General features: G+C 31.1%; 1 protein-coding gene and 1 long non-coding RNA gene across 2 annotated transcripts; both read left to right on the top strand.

Moving 5' to 3' along the window:
• Nucleotides 1-17245: 17245 nt before the first annotated feature.
• On the top strand, nucleotides 17246-19765 carry LOC120206367. The gene is made up of 3 exons (XM_039206041.1): nucleotides 17246-18162; nucleotides 19430-19574; nucleotides 19685-19765. The coding sequence occupies exons 1-3, from the start codon at nucleotides 17246-17248 to the stop codon at nucleotides 19763-19765; spliced, it is 1143 nt and encodes a 380-aa protein (XP_039061972.1).
• Nucleotides 19766-20007: 242 nt separating this feature from the next.
• LOC120206399 lies at nucleotides 20008-20838 on the top strand. The gene is made up of 3 exons (XR_005524111.1): nucleotides 20008-20252; nucleotides 20370-20537; nucleotides 20626-20838. It is a non-coding gene; the product is annotated as an uncharacterized LOC120206399 (long non-coding RNA).
• The last annotated feature ends 632 nt before the right edge of the window (nucleotides 20839-21470 follow it).

The following is a 21470-nucleotide window of genomic DNA, read 5'->3' as shown; positions in this document are numbered from 1 at the left end:
ATTGATCCTGAGCTCTGTTCACCTCACCACCACCTGGTTCCCTGCTTTGTTCTGATCAAAACCTAGCCAATATTGTTCCCTCTCGTCCGTCATCGGGATAAGCTCTGGTTACTTTATATTTAATTTTCGGGGTGATCAAAATGTAACACCTTAAAAGTTTAGGGATTATTTATATATTTTACCCTAAAAATATGTCAACTTACATTTTTAATGGGTTAACGACCAAACTTAAAGGCACGTCATGGCTTAATCCATTTTGATTAACAGAATGAAACGTTAGGTACCAAATTGAAATAAAAAAACTTTAGACACTAAACTAGAAAAACAAATATAAGTTGGACACTTTTTTTGTATATTTAAGCCAAAAGAAAATAAGAAGTTCCAAAGTGGTCAACGTTGCCAAGAAAAATTCAGAAACCGCTCTCTCGAACGTTGGGTCACATGAGTACGACTTGGCTTACCGTTGATTTCTATAACGTAGCAATATCTGGCGGAGACGTTATAAAAACGCTGTCGCTTTTGTTCTTTTTCCCTCATATTTTCTAAACATAATTATAAATATAACTTTCGAATTTAATTTATTTTCTAATTTAATATAATTATTTAATAAATATTAAATTTAATTTCTCGCCGCTTGCCCTTTTTTTTCTTTACTTGGAAGCCGACAACACCAATCCTAGACGGCGTTGACCGCCTATATTCCTTAATTTTCTTAAATTTTTTATATCATATTCTTTTATGTTTTTAATAATTATAATTTTATGAAACGTTTTTTTTATTCTTATGATATGCTTTCATCTAACTTTTGACATATTCTTATTTTATTTAACGTCTTTTGATTGTTTTATTTAGTTTTTGAGGGTTAGATTTGACATCCATATAACTGATCAAGAAGGCATCTGCATATAATTTTCTTATGACGCATAGTTCTAGTTTACAATTTCTAGTGATCTTTTAGTAGTTTAATAATATGTTTTCGTTCGTTTATCGATAGATTTAAATTTATTTATATTTAACTATTGTTTGATTTTTTTTAGATTTTAACCTTTTTTTCATTTATGATCCTTCTATGATCTTAATTGACTAATTATTTAGTGTTATTAGTTATAGAAATGATGTGCTTATTTTATGAACTTTATCATAAATTTAAATATTTTCTCCTTTTAATAAACCTAACAACTCTATTTACAGAAAAAATATTAAATTTAATCTTTAACCTTTTGAAATGATTATTATTTTTAATGAAAAACGATTAAAATATTAATTTTACATAATCATTCATAATAATATGCATATACTTTATAATTCATTCCATACTAATAATATAAAAAATATTAACCTAAAACTATATGTAAAATTGAGTGGTTAATAATAAAATTAAGAGCTATCTAACATTATCTACTCCAAATCATTAGTTTAAACTGCATGTTTATATTCATGATACTTTTTGTTTGTTAAAAATGGCTGGCCCTTTTTCCCATATATATGGGGTAAGGGGAGGTAAGATAGTAGGCTACCTCCAACACCAGGTTAAGAGCAGCTTCCGTAAGAGACCTCCGAATTATGAAATGCCCTCCGTGGGACTCGATCCCACGACCTAAAGGCTGTCCCTTTGTTAAGGATATTATAAAATTATATAAAATTTATATATTAATGATTTGTTTTGTATATTTTTATATAAATGATTGTATCTGTTCAAAAATAACTCACAATCATTTAATATTGAAAACTTACATCTCCGACATTCATGGTGTTCGAGCCCAAGACCTTAAAAAATAATAACAATTTTTATACTACCGAGATTACTTGATTCATGCTATATATATTTATATTTATATACTTGTATTTATATTATTTTTATATAATAACATGAATTAAATAATTTTTGATAGATCAAATAAGATTAGTGGTAAGAATTATACTAATTCTTGATATTATGTGAAGAGGTATAAAATTATTATGCTAAAATTAAAAGAAAAATTGTATTTTTCTAAAAATAAACAAGGATTAATTATGAATGTTCATTTTTTTGAAATATGTTAATATTTCTCTAAAATGGTATACACAAATGTTTTAAATATTTTTATATATTTTTTTAAATATTGTTTAAGGTGTTATTAATTGTAGACACCCATTTTCTTTCAGGATGCCATATCGAAGAGAAACAATGGGAATGCCACATCGAAGAGAAACAATGAGAATGCGAGCCTTGATGGTTATGACAACCTATATGAGCGTAAAAGGAAGAGAGCGAGACGCTTATAACTCAAAGACGTTTAGAGTAGGGATAAGATTTGATGCTAAGATTCCCATGCAAGAAATTCAAAGTGCTCTGTGAATACAAGAATCTGAGAACCCACACGAAGCACTAAGGGTGCTTGATATAATTTCAAGGCAGCATGCCTTCTTATTCACCATTTTTTTATGACAATCAGAATAATTTTACAGACTCCATAAGAGGTAGCCTTGGCTGTAGAAGTTGTCATTTGACATGCAAGCCACGTAAGGAAGCCTTTCACTAAATATTGATGTGTCAACCACGATGATGATTCAACCAGTTACAGTAGTTAATCATCAACCAAAATGTAAAATTGTCTTACTCCCTCGAGTAAACAAAGACTAAAAGAACGCTTAAGAATCTTTGGATTAAAATTAATTCATACAATCAAGAGTGTAAGATCACTGGATTGAGCAAACAAATGAGAAAATGTCAGATATTTTCTATGAATCCATTAATGTCGGGGCATGATTGATTCTAAGGACAAGGCCAATAGACAAAGAATGAGACTTCGTCCAAGAAATAAAATAAGAACTAATTCATTTTTCATACATATTAGACATACTTAAGAGCATTACATTTATCATTTTTCGCATACATAAATTTTGCAGCTTTAGAGTCAAGTTTTGACTTCATGACGAAGGATACTCGATTCATAAGCGTCTTCAAAAATCGATGGTGGTTTAACTTAACTAAGTGGTGAGGAGCTACACCTCAACCAACTTGACCTATAGAAAGATTGACAGATCTTAGAATCAACTTCAACTCGATTTCGAGAGCCAATTCAGAACATATTCAATTTAGCTTAACTCAACGGCGAGTGACTAGTTTCCAGTTAAAGTTTTCAAGCCAGATTTCGACTCCATGACAGATGATATCCGACTGATAGAATACCTCACTTGGTGTAACACCCCGACCTATACCCGATTTGAATACAACTCTGAGGTGTCACATTGACTTTTAAAACATTTTGACTCATTTAAAATGCAACTAAAGCTTTACAGGGAAAACAAAACTTTACAAAACATAGTTACAAACATATCAGAGCATCTATCACTTACACATTTTTGTACATGCCAACAATCAAATCACATACTATTTAGTTTACTCTGATTTGATATCCTTTAGAGCCATGTAATCCTGCCCTTGCTTACTATGCTGAAGTCTCCAAACCTACGTGTGAAAACAATCACAAACTAAGTCTATGACTTAGTGAGGAAATACTGAGTTAGTAAAATAATAAAATGTTATGAAAATGTTTTCAAAAGAATCATTAACTATTATAACATCATACTCTTTATAAATTATAACATACTTTTACTCATTGATTAATTTATATGCATTATAATCTTGCTTATACATTTCTTTGAAACGTTTCGAATAAAACCAATAGACACTTCATTAATATTTTTATACTATTACTCATTGTTCAAATTATATCAAGTTTGTTTTATTAGCCCAACTTATATCGCTGAGAACTGAAGGTATGCAAGTACATTAAGGTTGTGCACTAATGACTGCGTAGAATTCGTCCCGAAGGACCGCGTAGAATTTATCCCGAAGGACAACGTAGAATTTGTCCCAAATGACCACATAGATATGTCCCGAAGGACCGTGTAGAACCCTCGACTCTTGGCATGCCAACTATAACTCTAATTCTCATACATATACTTTGGGATTTAGTTTTATAATTAATTTCAATACTTTATTCTTGTGTCTTTAATCCACATAACACTTTCACCTTTATTATTCAAGTATCTTTTATTCACATAAAGGATTTACTCATATAATTAATTTTCACATTTCTCACTTATCATTTATGTTCCATAAAACATATTCAAATTTTATTATTTATTCACATTCAAACAATTACTTATAATATTTCATTTCACATAGCATTATTCAATATTTTTCATTTAATCACATATAACATACATTCATAGTGATTCACATAATTATTTAATGTTTCATATCATTATTCAACTTATCCATTTACTTATATAGAACATATTCACATAGAAAAACTTCACATATACTCATAACATTTCATTTTATTCAAAAACATTTAAGGTTGGCTTATCGCAAGCCATCCTCTAATCATAAATAAAATAAGTAAATAGCACTCATCTTTGTCTCACTTAAACCTTAAGCAACTCTTTTTCACTTTCACTCCCTAACTTTATACGTCACATCGCTCAACATTTGCTTTCGATCGAATATAAACATTAACATAATCAATATAAATGTCGGAGCTCAATTAACATCTAACCAATTAACCTTTACTTAAGCGAAATGAAACACCTAATTAACATTTTCGACTGAATAGTATCAGTACTCTACCCACAATACCGATACTTCTCTTCTATGGTATCGATACCCACTTTAGTTCTGATACCATTTTAGTATTCTGGAATTCATTTTTCAATTACAGTATCGATACCTTCCTCTTGGTATCGATACCTCCACATCTGTATCAATACTATTTCAATCAGTATCGATATTTTTCATCGTATTCCTACTACTCCCTTACATTTTAACCTTATAGTATCGGTATTGTTATTCTAGTACTAATACCCTTACCCAGAATTCATCTATTTCACTTCGAAAATTTACCCAACTTCACTTAAATCTCCTACTTTAAACTTTATTCATACCTTTAAACTCATTTACATTTATTACCACTAACTTTATCCATCAAACCCCTTTTGCATATAAAATCTTCCATAAAACTCTTGAACTAAAAATCATACCAATTCTTCAAACATGTTCTCAATCCTTCCTAACGCTTCTAACATCTTATTAAAACCCTTGACAAGTCAAATATTCCTTTAGAATCCAATTATTCATCATTTTCTAACAATTCCCTTAAAACCCCATTTTACTAGTTCACCATTAATTCATCCATCTCTTAGTTTCAACTCATCTTTAAGCTTTATTAAGTTTCTGTATTACCCAAAGAACCTGAATCAAATAAAAAATGAAAAAATTAACCAACTTCAATTTACTTACCATAGAAATGAGAAGCTTACGGTGGAGAGGAAGAAGAGAAAACCAAAACTTCTAGGTTTTTCCTTTCTTTCCTTCCTTATTTCCCACATGCTTAAATAACTTTTAAAATATATTTTAAATTCATTCATGCTAAATGACCTATTTGCCATTCCATTCTTCCATATTTGATACTAAGTCCTAGACACAAATTCCAAAATTAGTCCTTAAACTTTTTAATTTATTCAAAATAAACCACTAAATTATAAATCCTTACATTTCAGTCATTGACCTGAAGTTTGGGGTATTACATTTGGCTTTCTCGCAAAGAGTAGTCACTCGAAAAACATCTCACATGGATTTCCTGTGAAGGGGAGTCATCCAAAGACTATCTCACCTGATTCAGACCCATAAAAGGAAACCACCTGAATAATATACTACTTGGCTTTCCCGCAAAGTGGAGTCACCCGAAGAATTAAGATCGACTTAAACCATGAAGGGGAGTAGTCTCAAGGAGTGTCGTCTAAAGGATTATAACGGACTTAGACCCGTGAATAGGAGACATCCTTCACTTAGAGGAACATTTCACAACATAGATCAAAGTGAGAAGGGTTATTTGTCAACGAAAACTTTCGAGTTCAATTCCATTTAGCTCGAGGGCGTATCAACTATATGGTAGCAGCGAAGAACTACTTTTCTGTTGAATTTTAAACTGAGGTCTTTAAACCAAGAAGAAGACCTATATTGGCTGCGATTTAGCAAAAAAAAACTATCTCTTAGCCTAATTTACAACATAGCTTAAGTCGAGAAAAGTTGTATGTCAATGAAAACTTTCAAGTTCGATTACATTCAGCTCGAGGGCGTATCAATCACATGGTAGCAGCGAGGAACTAATTTTTAGTTGAAATTCAAAACGAGGTCTTTAAGCCAAGAAGAAGACCTAGGTTGGTTGCGATTTAGCAACAAGGAACTATCTCCCAGCCTAATTTACAACATAACTTAAGTCGAGAAAAGTTGTATGTAAACAAAAACTTTCGAGTTTGATTCCAGTTAGCTCAAGGGCGTATCGACTGCATGGTAGTAGTGAGGAACTACTTTCCAATTGAATTTTAAACTGAGGTCTTTAAGCCAAAAAGAAGACCAAGGTTGACTATAACTCGACAACAAGGAGCCACATTCCAGTGCATATTTCGAGATTAATTTCAACTTCAACCGATGTCTTTAAGCCAAGAAGAAGACTAAGGTTGATTATAACTCGACAACGAGGAGCCACATTCCAGTGCAGATTTTGAGATTAATTTCAACTTAAAGACAAAGGATATTATGCTCAAGCCATCCAAAATTGACTCAACTTCACGACAAATGAGTCATCTGCAAGCTAGTTCAATTCAACGATGAACTAAGTTATGCAATTCGAATTTCAACTTCACAATGAAGGATATTATATTAGAAGAAGATCTAAGATCAACCATGATTTCAATTTCATGACGAAGAATATCATGCTCAAAGTCATCCAGGATCGACTTAACTTCACGAGGAATGAGTCATTCGTAATTCAACTTAATAGCAGGAGCTATTTCTAACTGAAACCTTCAAGTCAAATTTCAAATCCTCAATAGAGGATATTGGACTCAGAGGCCCATCCACGGTGAACGAAAATAGTGTATTTTATCTTTGCCCTATTCTCATGGCACAATAATAGGCAAAGAGGGGGAAGCTGTAGACACATATTTTCATCCAGGATAATATATATTATATATATTATATAATATATATATTATATATTATAATATTATATATATATTATACATATTATATATATTACATATATATATATTAAAGTATATTATTATACTTTATATTATATATTATGTTAATTAATATTATAGTATTATATTATATTAGTTATAGTTATATTATATTATATTTATTTACTATTTTAGGTCCAAATCCGGTCCAATAAAAGTCCAAAGGTCCAAGTCCAACAGGGGTATGAGGGAGCCCAATCGGGTAGGCAAGCCTGACCCAGCAAGTCAGCCCAGGAGGCCTAAGTGGGCAAGCCCGGTTAATTATGAAGGCCTGATCCAGCCCAATAACCCAAGCCCGTCTGCCTGACCCAACAAGGGTCAGGGTTACACACTTTAGAAAAGGCATCGCAAGCATGGCAGCCGTTGGATCGAATAAATTGATCCAGCGGCCCACAACGCATCAGGAGACCCAACAATCACTATTCAACAACGCATGTAGGCCACACGCTAGTAAGCAGTCGAGATTCCAAGGCAGAGTAAATTAAAATAAAATCGGGAGCATATTTTCCTGAGATTCTCGACCAACATGAATGATGGTAGGCCCGAGTAAATCAGGGACAAGCGAAATAACCCCCGTTATGATCGGAAACAACCCCGTCGGGGGGCTATATAAGTACCACACCGAGAAGAGCATGGGCTAAGAGACAAAAAAAGTAATAGACAAAATATATCACATAACATAAGTAAAGAAAACAATAACAACAATGAAACAAATCCAAAGCAAAAATGTTCATAAACCGAAGGAAAAAATCAAAGCCAAAGGCTTTGTTTCGTCGAAGATTGCCGGAAAGCGAGGAGCCATCATCAGGAAAAGGTAAAAATTTCAAAACTTCACGCTTAGATCTACGCCAGTGTGAGTATTTGTATGGTGTTTGGGCCTCAATTTTAGGTTTAGGATGTCAGGATAAGCATTTTAGGCTAGCTGAAATTTTTTCGACCACCGGTGGCGATGGCCGGAGCGGCGTCCATGTGACATGCATGGACGGTAAATTGGTTGGCCATTGGTCGGTGTGGGGAGAGAGTTGAGAGAATATTTTTAGAGAGGGGATATTGTTTTGTGAAATTTGAGGGGAAATGAAATTGTTTAGGTTTTAAGGGGTATTTATATGATGAACCGAAGTGTAATTATGAAAATTTTAAATTATTTCTACAATCCCTATAATTATAATGCGTAATTTATTTTGGTCACCTATTGTAATTTTTCCCTTGAATTTTGAATTAATTCATTTTAATCCCTCTTTATATTTCTTATATTTTGCAAATTGACCCTCTAACTTTTTATTTTTTCCTTATAACTTTATTTTAACATCAATTTGACCCTCAATTTTTAATTCTTCTCAGTATAATCCCCTTAATATTTTTTTTATTTAATTTAATGCCTTGATTTTTACTTTCTTTTATTTTATCTTGTTTAACAGTGATTTTAATTTGTTTTTAGGCAATTTTAAATTGGTCAAATGTAAATAATTTGGATCGAATTTTTAAATTTTAATTTCAATTGCAATTTTTTAATTTAGACAACCGGGAAATCAAATTGGTACCGAAAGGGCAGTACAATGGTGCTAATCCTACCTTGACTATAATCGACTCTTAAATCTGATTAATTTCTAGAAAATCGTAGAGCAAATAGAAGGTAAGTTCAGGTGTCTGATCAACCTAATTTAAAATGATCGATGACGACTCCATCACATCAATTCAAGTCAAAGCCTGATCCCGGGATCACCTGAAGGATGGATACGACGTTAACAAGATAATATGTGTTCATAATTTTTCTTAACCATTATTAATGTAAACACGTATTACAGGTGCATTCTTCGAATTTGAAATCTCAAGAAAGCATACACTCCCTTTGACAACTGAGCTCACTAAATGAACTCAAATATACTCAATTAATTGAATCAGTTCAAATTAAGATGTATTAATTATTTTTCATAACATATTTATGCTATTCTCATTTCATCTATTTTATTTATTTAATTTTAATGATGTGATTTTAACTTGATTTTTAAAAATTTAGTATTATATAGACTTGTATTGTATGAATATAATATCAATATAAATGTCATCCAAAGCTTTAGGGCACATTTGGTTTCATAAGATACCAGTCATTTTCATTCCCTTGGAAGTTATTCGAGAAACCTTGTTTATTGAATTTTTAGAGAATTTTTGGAAAATAAAGAAATAAAATAAAAGTATTCTTTAATTATCTAAAAAAATTTAAAATGAAAATTTTGAAGAAAATGAAAAACAATTAATTTTTGTTTCAATTAATAATTATATATAATCCAATTCAATATAGAGATTATTTTTCGAACTACCCTTAAATATCAAATCTGATACTTGAATTTGAGTTTAAACAAATATAGACGAACATATAATTTTATATTAGGGGAATAAACTTAAAATATTTTGTAGGGAACAAATTTATAAAATTTTAGGAAGATTGAAATAAATTATCAATAAAAATAGAATATAGAAGAATTTAAAATTTTCTTAGAGACGATGTAATACCCCAAATATCAGGTCAGGACTTTATTGAAAAGATTTAAAATTTTGATGATTTATTTGAATAAATGATAAAAGTTGAGAAAATAATATGGAATAGTGTTTTACACTAATTTGTAACAATAGATGAATAAGATGACATTTTGGTCTCTTAAAGGGAAATGAATTTAAAATTCATTTTTTAGTAAGGTATTAAAGTAAGGGAAAAAGGGAGAGTAAATCAACAAAAGCCATCTCTCTTTTCTTCTTCTTTCCCGTGGAAGACCTCTCCTCCATAGCCAAAGATAAAGTTTCATTTGGCTAGCTTTTCCTTTCATTTTTAGTTGGTTTTTGAATCATTGAGTATTGTATAGGCTTAAGGAAGGGTCAAATAAGATTAAAAAATAAGAGATGGTGAAATAATTGAGATTTAGAAAAATAGGTTTTTGAATGATATGTTATGATATGAGTTTTTATTGATGTTTACTAGTATATTTGACTTGTCAAAGAAGTAAATAAAAGATAAGAAGCATTAGATAGGTTTAAAAACATGTTAGAAAAAGTGGTATGATTCTTGGATTGAAGTGTTCTTTAGAGATTGTAGATGTTATAAGGAAAGTTAGCCAGGATAAGTAAAGAGGAGTTTGATAGTGTTGTTGGAGGTAAAAATAAGGGAAATTGACCAAATTTGGGTAAAAATCAGGCTGAAAATGGAAAATCTGGGTAAGGGTATCGGTACTAGAAAAACAGTACCGATACTATATGCTTAAATTGGAAGAAATCAACTGAACAATATCGATATTGATGCAATTAGTATCGATACTGAGGTGAGTATCGATACTATGAGGAAGATATCAATACCATTGATTACAGAATGTAGAAATGATATCAATACCATAATAGAGTATCAATACCATAATATAGAAGTATCGATAACATGGCAGGGGTACCGATACTATTGAGCCAGAAATTTTAAGTTAGGTTGAAATTGTTATAGAAAATTTAATAATAGTACTTTTGAGTATTGTGTAAGTATAAATGTTAGGGAATATACTAACATTTGATATTGTACGTGTCTTTAATGGAAGTTTGATTAGATCGAAATCAAGCTCCAGAGTCAAGCAAAACGAAAGACAAAGGCAAAGTAGCTGAGTAATCATATTTGCGTTTTGGGATATATAATAACGAGGCAAGCCAGGTGAGTGCATTTATTATGTACTTATATGTTGTGATAGTCATTGATACATGTTGCTTAATGTATGTATGGTGATTACTGAATGACACTATATGTGCAACCTAATAAATTCATAATAAGTTTATGAATTTCTGTATGGGCACTGTGTGTGCAAAACTAAGAAACTCATAATAAGTTTATGAATTTCCGTATGGGCACTGTGTGTACAAAACTAAGAAATTCATAATAAGTTTTATGAATTTCCGTGTGGGCTATGTGTGAGCAAAACTAAGAAATTCATAATAAATTTATGAATTTCCGTATGGGCACTGTGTGTGCAAAAACTAAAAAATTCATAATAAGTTTATGAATTTCCGTATGGGCATTGTGTGTGCAAAACTAAGAAATGCATAATAAGCTTATGAATTTCCGTATGGGTGTTGTGTGTGCAAAACTAAGAAATTCATAATAAGCTTATGAATTTTCGTATGGGCACTGTGTGTGCAAAACTAAGAAATTCATAATAAGTTTATAAATTTCCGTATTGGTACTGTGTGTGCAACCTAAGAAATTCATAATAAGTTTATGAATTTCTGTATTGGCACTGTGTGTGCAACCTAAGAAATTCATAATGAGATTATGAATTTCCGTATTGACATTGGGTGTGCATTCCCACGTAATTCTTAATGAGGTGGTGAATTATTGTATTGGCACTACGGGTGCAAACTAAAGAATTTATAATGAAACTAAATAGTTAATTGATATTATGAATAATTACTAGAGTAGGAATTGTTCTAAAATAAAAGACTAAATGCCTAATTGTGCATTTAGTAGAAAGATGCCAATAATGCAAGTTAGATGAAATGTTAAATGCCTTTGGATGAAAGAATAAATGCCTAATTGTGCTTTTTGACATAAAGGTGCCATTAATGCAAGTTAGATGTCAAACGGTTCATTTTTGGCAGAAAGGTGCCGCTAATGCAAGTTAGATGAATAGCAGGGCATTACCAATAGGAAAGGATGCCATAAATAAATTGCATAACAATGCATTATCGGCATGAAAGGATGCCATAAATGAAAAGAACTAATAATTACTAAAGAATAATGGGGGAAAATGTATAGAAAGATGGGTATGGAGGACATAATAAGAATCATTACGATGACTTTATGGAAGAAATTTGGTTTAAATGATAGGGATTTTATCTGATACTTATAGAGTATATGATTTAGTTCGAAACCAAATAACCATGATATATTTATGTATATACTAACGTTTCTTGACAATATTATGTCTCACTAAGTAAATACTTAACGTGTGTTGATTTCACGAGTAGGTAAAAGCAGAGACTAGCCGAGTAAGGAGTGCAACAGTAGCTATCATCAATCTAAGGTTGACTCTCATCAGTAACAGTAGGACAACCATGTTTATTTTGAAAATTTCTGGCATGTAATTGAAATTAAGAAAAATTCTTTGGAATGTATTTAAAACGATAGCTTTGGTAATATGTTTCAATGACTGTTTTATTGTTGTACTAAAATGTTTTGGTTTTAAATTTCGAAACAAAATTTTATGGGTTTTACAAATGGGTAAATGTTTTTAAAAGTCATGTGTCACTTGTGTACGGAAACATATACTGGAAATGGGTGTTACAGACGATCACCATTCAATTTGAAGAATAGATTTATTTTATTTTAATCAAATATATTTATTTTTCACCAATTAGAGGATTATATGTGTCATCCTCTGGTTGAAAGAAAACAAAAAGATGTAAATTAGGGAGAGGGATTCAATCCAATGAGACATTGATATCCAACCAATCACCAAACCACTAAGCCTATTTTAATGTATAAAAACTTATATTCATAATATTTTTTTATTAATTTTTTTATCAAAATTTATTAAATATATTTTATTCTTAACTTAATTGAAAATCTATTTTATTATTAATTTAATTTTAGAAATATAATTTATTCTCAAATAAAATTTTAAAAATATTTTTTTTATTATATTAACTTTTGAAAGTATATATTTTATCTTAATTTATTAAATAAATGATATTATTATTTTAAATTATTTAATATTTTTTATCTTAACTTAAAAATATTTTAATCTTATTTTAACTTAAAAATATTTTATTCTGATCATAATTTAAAAATGTAATTTTTTTATTTTAAATTGAAAACAAATATTTTATTCTTAACTTAATATATATATATATATATATATTATTTTTATCTTAAATTTAAAAAATATTTTATTTTATTCCTAATTTAAAATATTTTTAACATATATTTAATAAGTTAAAGAAGAATAAAATATATATTTTAAATATTTTTAAATAAAGATAAAAGATGTTATCAATCTTAAAATATATCTTAATTTTGCATGATTTAATTTCTTGAAATCAAAGAGTGACAATAACATATATAGATACAGTTGTAATTTGAAACAAAGAAGTGGCTTAGGCTTGGTGGTTTGGTGATTGGTTAGTTTCTTTTGTGTCTTAGTTTCAAATCAATCTCCCCCCAATATGATTTCTTTGTTTAATAATAAATAAATAAATCCAATCCTCCAATTAAATGGGACAGCGTGCCACTATTTGATTTATTTTTCATATTTATTTTAATTTATTAATAGTATGATTAAAATGAGAGAATGAATAAATAACAATAATTAATTGCGTAATTATACCACAATATTTAACTGCACTTCACGATCAATGGTATAATTTAACCTATTTTTTTATTTGATTACTCATATTTATTATTATTGTAATTGTGAACAAACAAGGGCCAATTTAGTATAACTTTAGTAATTTTAAAATTATAATTTCCTTCCAAAAGTAAAATTGAAAATGAAAAATAGAAATCTTAACTTTTACGGTTGGTTTGAAACCACCGTTTTCATAGTAATTGTTTTATTTTTTAATTGTTTAGTATTAATTTTACAGTTAAAACAATTTTTTTACTAAAAATACCTTTAGAAAGTTTTACCAAATGCACCCTTAAGTATCAAATACGTTTTTCATATTTTCATTTGGAAAATTAGGGTCCGTTTGGTTCTTGAAAATATTTTCTATTTTGTTTTTAGAAAATATTTTTTATTTTCAATTTTTTGAAAATTGGAAAACATGTTTGGTTAATATAAATGAAAACTTGAATTCAAAACTAAAATATTAAAAATAATTTTGGTATCTAATTTTTTAAAAAAGAAATAAAATGAATAGTTATTAAATAATTAAATTGGATTATAATTATTAAAAATCATTACCTAATTTTAACATATGAGTTATACAAAATAAAATAATAAAATTGATAAGAAATTTCATAACACAAAATTTATTTTAGTTTTTAATAAGAATATACTGTTAATTCATATTAAACATTAATTAAATTTTAAAAATACACAAAACATTGTTATAAGTAATAGCACAGAAAAGTGTCATTAATATAAAAAAAATATGTTTAGTGGTAACTCAGACCCTCAAACTTTTGAGAAAAATAATTAGTGTAGAATTATTTTTCACCAATCGTTAAACTTAGAAAAATATTAACCTAACCCTTTGAACAACAGAATCAAATGTTTTCTGTCACGGGCTTAAATGAAAATTCACAAACTTACACGACAATCTAAAATATTAATGTGATAATTCACAATACTGTTGTGACAATACTTTATGGACAATGATGTAATAGATGCACCTAATTGATTATTTTAGAAAGTTTGAGGACTTATTAATTTTTTAAAAATAAAATTTATTTAAATTAAAAATATAAAATATATCGTTTATTAAGATATTCAATAAATTAAATATAAAAATACTAAAAAATTAGATGATTAAAAAAATTAATTTAAGGATTACATTGAGTATAAAAAAGTTTAGGGACCATATCGCATTTTTTACAAAAGTTTGAGGGTTTTAGATATCATTAAATCAAAAAATTATTGTTAGAATGATTTAAGGGTAAACTACGTCAAATACCACTCATCTTTAAGCTCGGTCTCGAAAATGCCACTGACGTTTCAATTTTATCAATTTTAACACATACGTTTATGTTTCACTGTAATTTTACCACTTCGCCGTTAATCCATTAACGAGACGAAGAGATGGCATCTTTGTTAGGTAATGGCGATAACATGGCTCCCTCATCAAAATTACGTTGTTTTTGACACGACCGTTTTAATGCTCAAAAAGCTCAAAATGACATTGTTTTGTTGATGAAAAAATATTTTTATGGGATTCAAACAGTAGACCTTTAGAATCCAAAACTAAATACCCAACCAACAAACTAACTTAAAAACATAGTATAATCATAACAAAACTAATATAAATAAGGTCAGTTGAACGCAACTGTAACGCAACGTTGAAGAAGAAACGGTCAGAGAGGAGTGCGAGGAAACATCATCATCAGTGAATGAAGCAATCTCAGTTTCTTCGGCATATTCTTCTTCCATGAGAGAAGAAACAGACTCACTTCTTTTCCTGTCCTGTGGTAGCTCCTTCGACAGGCTGCCTCTCAATGAAGAAATATTATGACCCTTGTAAATTCGATCAATTTTAATGAACAAGATTGGCTGAGGAGTGTTACTACTATAGTTCCTTTTTCTGTTCATCGAAACAGTAACATCAACCGTCTCTTTGATAACACCATATTCGGCCAAATCCACTATGTCGGTCCCAACAACTGGATCTTTTCCCTTCGAGGTTCATACAAGTTAAATTCTAAGAAATTCTTATGAAACACATCAGCATCCCGGCATTTAACAGACATGTCCCTCACTAGATTCACGGCTAACGTAAATGACTCATTAAACTCGATCTTTCCCTCGCCAACAATCGAACCGAGTGTGGGCGAAGCAGTTTTGGTAGACCCCGAATTACATTCACCATTTTCCCACTGAATCAGGACGAAACGAAGTGATCTCAGTGACCGTGACGGTGCCAGGGTTTAATCTCCTGAATTTGGATTAGATACTCAACGCGAACCTTCGGCCCTCTCCGGTTCTTTGCATTCAAACCAAGAACCATTGCTGCACAAACACACTAGTATTTGATCTTAAACTGTTCAATCCACAGGGAAATTGAATTCCTGCAATGCAGAAAGCATTATAATTTTAATAGAGAAAACTATGCATCAAAAATTAAATGCACAACTATTTTGTAAACCCCAAATACAGTTAAAGAAAACCATTTTTCCTTTCAACGTTTCCAACATTTTCTCAGCAACCAAACATACAAACGTATATCTCCGAAAGAATAAAACACAAACACATACTCAAAAGCAACCGATTTTTCACTTTGGATACACTGAATGAGGGAAAAAAATTTACCAGTAAAATTAGAAGAAGAGCAAGAACAATAACAATGGCAATGCAGAAACTATAAGACGGAAACACCGCGTTTTATAGTGGTTTCCAGTTTCCATAGTAGAAGAATAGTTTTGTTAATATTATACCAAGTTCTTAAGTTAGTTTGGTGTTTGAGTATTTAGTTTTGGATTCTAAAGGGTCTACATTTCGAATCCCATGAAAAATATTTTTTTCATCAACAAAACGACGTCGTTTTGAGTTTTTGAGCATCAAAACGACGTCGTTTTGATGAGGGAGCCACGTCATCACCGTCACGGAACAAAGATGCCATGTCATCGTCCCGTTAACAGATTAACGGCGGAGTGGTAAAATAACAGTGAAACATAAATGTCCGTGTTAAAATTGACAAAATTAAAATGTCAGTGACATTTTTGAGCCCGAACTTAAAAATGAGTGGTATTTGACATAATTTACCTATGATTTAAATATATGTAAGTTAAGTTAAAAATCTATATATATATTTTTTTGAATTTTCAAAATAATTTTAATAAAAATACAAAAAACTATATTTTTTTATGTTTTCGTATTTTTATTTATTTTTATCTTTTAATAATTATTTTTCAATTTTATAACTAAAAACGTTTTTTCAATATTTATTATTTTTTTATAAAAATAAAAAAAATTTATATTTTCTAAAACTAAAAAATTGCTGTCCCTTTCTCCCATATATATAGGGTAAGGGGAGGTAAGATAGTAGGCTACCCCAACACCAAGTTGAGAGCAGCTTCCGTAAGAGACTTCCGAATTATGAAATGCCTTCCGTAGAACTCGATCCTACGACCTCAAGATTAAAAACCTTGTACTCTACCAACTGAGCTGGATGGTCATTTCTATTTTCTAAAACTAAACGTATCCTTAATTCAACATATTTTAACCAATGTAGGAGCCGAGCATAAATATTCAAGGTTCCAGGTTTGTGACGTTTGTCAACTCGTCAAAGTCTCGTTGGCCATAAATAATCTCTATATTGAATTGGATTCCAGTTTTCTTCCTTGAACTGTTTTCCCGGGATTCAATCACCGAATTCTCAATCCTGGAAAAGATACAACTCATGCAGCATTAAGTTCTCAAGGTCAATCGCAAGTTTTCTGTGGAATAGATATACAGAATCCAAACACATACTTCGTTTCCATTTCACATTTTCTATGGAAAAAGAAACTGAACTGCTCTCGCGCCTAGTCGCGAACCATCTACACCTAGCACAACTCGAGCCGTTACGAGCCACGATTCTCGCTCTACGAACCAAAGACCGTGAACTTGCTCGAGCAATCCTTCAAACGATCGTTGCCAACTCGGGTCGGTTCGAGAACATTGCCTGGTCACCTTCTTGTCCATCACCAGCTCTACTAACCTACCTTTCAACTCTCGAACTCTTGCAATTTAATAATCCGACATCGATATGGAGCTTCGATCCCGACACATTGCGAATACGAGCGGAATTTTTGTTGTTAGTTCAAGTTTTGATCGATAAGATATTGGCTAGTCTGAGAAGAGATGTTAACTTGGATAATATTGAAAAGAAGGAAAGTGAGAGTGATGGTTTTGAGGAAGAGAAACCAGAGTTGTTGGATAGAAGTGAGGATTTGAAAGAGGGAAATGGTGAATTGGGAGATTGTGTTAGGGTTTTAGATAGGTTTTTGGAATTGGGAATGAGGAGATTGAGACCGGATGTAGTCATGGATGGTTGTGATGATGGTGGTGGAGAGGAGGATAAGGCTGTTTTGGAGAAGGTTTTGATTGAGGAAGAAGAATTGGTTTGTTTGAGGAAGGTGATCATGGATTATGCAGATCTTTTCGATGCCTTATGCACGAATATTCAGAGGCAATTGAAAGGGTTGGACGATGTTGATTTGGGGATGGCTATAATGGTACGAAGAGAGAAGGTGAGAGTGGATTCATTTGATGAGGAACATAAGGGAGTTCTTAGTTTAATGCAAAAGAGTGTTCAGTTGGCTCATCTGGATACTATGAAGGTATCTACGAAGGATGGGGATATTGAAGGAGCAGTTTCACATATTCGTTTTCTTCACCTTGATCATGGAGTCGAGGAGGTTGTGTATCGGTAAGTGCATTTATTGATAAAATGAGTTTGAAATTTACAATTTCACTGCAATATGTTTCTCTTTCAAGATGCTTAGCTTATTTTATCTAGTCATTATTAAATAGGGAAGAAAACAAATTATCCAATTGTGGTTGTGGTAGGTATGTTCTTTGTTCTACTTCTTTTGGTTTCAGGAAGTGTTGTAATCCAGTGTGGCTCTTGATTAACTTCACTATTTTTCTGTTTGGCCTCAACTATATAGATAGGATCAGTGTTGAACGCTCCTTAAAAAAATATTGTAGATTCTTTCTCAACTTTAAATCTTATCAGGCTTGGTTTAAGCTGCAGCTTTTAGGCATGGAATTTGGTTTTAGCATCTTGTATAAAGGATGGTTATGATATTTTAATTTTTAAGATGTCCTATGTGAACTACCCAAGTAATTTTTCACTGGTATTTTCTTTGGAAAAGGGGTTGAAGCTAAATACCAACTTAACCAACCAACGGGCTGTTTCATCTGCCACCATAGACCTTTAACATTGTTTTTGTCATTCCATCAGAGGTTAGTTTACTATTAAGGTGATTCAAAGGGTGGAAAACAGACATAGAAAAGGGGAAGAGGGTGGGGGTGTAAAGAAGAAAATCATATATAAAATTCTTGTCTATGTAATTAAATAAAAAATCACTTTTCTTCTTGTTGTATATTCCATGATGAAATCACACTTTCAGAAACAAGTTTTGTTTTAATTGGAGTTAAACCAAGTCAGTACATTTAGAGTGACTACTACTGGATGTACTAGAACCATTTTATATATGCTGAAGATGGTTAGATGCCAGAGAAATACAATCTTATATAATTAAAGAATACATTGTGGCAGAGCAGATACCACATTGAGTTTCATCTTTTTTTTAGTGGAATTATAGATGTTTTTAAGCATTCTTTTGTCTACTACTGCAAACATTTTCTTAGAGTTCTTCAATAACTTTTTTCCTGGAAGTAAATTCATGAAGGTTTTACTGACAAAGTTTATTGGCAAATTAACCTTGTGTGCTTTATCTGCTCAATAATTTTATTCCCTAGATCTCTTAGGTGATTTGAATGACTTTATTTTTCATTCATTCTCTTGTATTTGAATGACTGTATTTGACATTCATTCATTCTCTTGTAGATTCTACGTGTAGTCCCCTAGATTCATTTCTTTTCTGGTTTCAATGACATGTCTTTGGCATTGGCATAATTTCATCCATCCTTAGTTTTTTTTATTTACATTCCTTTGATATTTCTAATAAGTCACTCTTAAAAGATCTACTCAAGAGGGTTTTATCAGAAATGGAAATATTTGGAGAGTCCAGGCGTTCCCAAGAAGAAAAATTGTTACGGATTTATGAAGAAGCTTTGTCATCAAATTGCAGGCATATTGTTCAAATAATTCAGGTATTACCTTATTTTATCTTCTAATGGTTCCCCACACTCCATACTGGTGACATCCTAGTATATTGCCTATAATTCTTAGTACGAACCATGCTGGATTGCTTAATTTGAAGTCTGCTTGGGAGATTCCTTATGATAGTTTGGATAGTTTCATACCATCGTGTTTGGTGACAATTTTAACTCTCACTACTTAACTAAATAAAATCCTTGAGAACATCAGAATTGGTAATTGCATTTCATTTTTTTGGGAGTGGGGGGTTGGGGTTCTTGTGATGTCAATGTCAAGCTAAAACTAACTGAACTTCCAAATACAAGTAAATGTTGTTCTAGTAAAAAGATCTAAAACTATTAGTTAAATCCTTCCCTTGTTCGCACTTTGTATTTTACCGTGCTTTCTTGCAGGTTATTCACGACGAGTTGCTTATTCAAAAGATTGAGATGCATAGATCTCTTGATAACAACCAAATTCCACCACCTCTTGAGCATTTTCAAAAGTATTTAGTGGAATTGAAACCTAATGCAGATTTAAATAACAATCAGTGGCCCTTGAATATGGCATCAAGTTCTTGCATGAGAGATTTGTTCCATTATGCTCGCATTTCTGGGTTACATGTACTAGAGTGTGTGATGAATACAGCTTTGTCTGCCATAAAAAGGGAGAACATTGAAGAAGCAACTAATGTAAGTTTCTTATTTTATGTTCAAGTCAATGCACTGACCCAAAACATATCAGGCATTTTTTTGTGTTGATCTCTTATTTTGTCAATCTTATATGCATCTTTTAAAAAATATGGTTAGGTTCTTGTATTGTTCCCTCGCCTTCGGCCCCTTGTAGCTACTATGGGTTGGGATTTGCTATCTGGTAAAACAATTTTGAGGCGGAACTTAATGCAATTTCTTTGAATAAGTAAATCACATGCGTTTAAGCTGGAAGAATATACTCTCTATGGAAACCGATCAGATGAGGTAATTCATGTTTCTGAACTTTCATGATGTAATAGTTGAATATTCTATAGATAAGAAATACAATTTTTATAATTTATATTCTTGACAGGTATCTTGTGTGGAACATCTCTGTGATCAATTATGTTATAACCTTGATATTGCAACTTTTGTTGCTTGTGTCAATTCTGGTCAACCATGGAGTTCAAAACTCTCATTACGATTGTCTGGACATGAAAACATAGTATATGGAAATGAAGATGCTAAGTTAGACACGTTCGTTGAAAATTTTGTGTTGGAAAGGCTTTCAGTTCAAACTCCTCTCCGGGTAAGGCTCCATAACCACTTTTGAGTACAATTTTATTCATGATACTATGAACAGTAATGTGGTATCTGACACAATATAAAGCACTTTACGCTTAAATTCATCATGAAAGCTTTGCCAACTAGATGGGCCAAGATATATTTTCGAACACGAACAAAAAACCCTGAAAAACATCTCTACCATAATTTTCTATAAGACTACGGGTAGTTTTACCATCAGATAAAGACTAATCATCATGTTGTAAGAATCTAAACGGTCATTAGAATCATTCAAATCTTACACTTGGCTAATAACCTGTATGCACCTGTAAGTAGTTGTATATTTTTTTTTCTTAAAAATATCATTTTCTTTTGAGGTTGATGGATACTACATGGAACTTGTTTGGTCTAGGTTGCATAGTTTTGCATCATTCTTTCTAGGCTTCTATTAATAATGACTTGTTACTCATCCCAGTCGCGAAAGGAGAAAAACTAACTGTTTGTCAACACGTTATGATGCTATGTGATCAATAGAGAAAGCATTAAGATAATACCTCTTTAAAATGTTTTAAGGATAAAAGCAGGTACTTTCGCCTCGCTGGAGCTTATAAACAGTGATGAAGAAGATGGAAATGTTAATACAAATCCTTCATT

The sequence above is a fragment of the Hibiscus syriacus genome, unplaced genomic scaffold, assembly GCF_006381635.1.
Source record: "Hibiscus syriacus cultivar Baekdansim isolate YM2019G1 unplaced genomic scaffold, ASM638163v2 tig00013738_pilon, whole genome shotgun sequence".
NCBI classification, from domain to species: Eukaryota; Viridiplantae; Streptophyta; class Magnoliopsida; order Malvales; family Malvaceae; genus Hibiscus; species Hibiscus syriacus.
The sequence above is the reverse complement of the archived record's forward strand: the minus strand, read 5'-3'. Positions and strand labels throughout refer to the sequence as shown.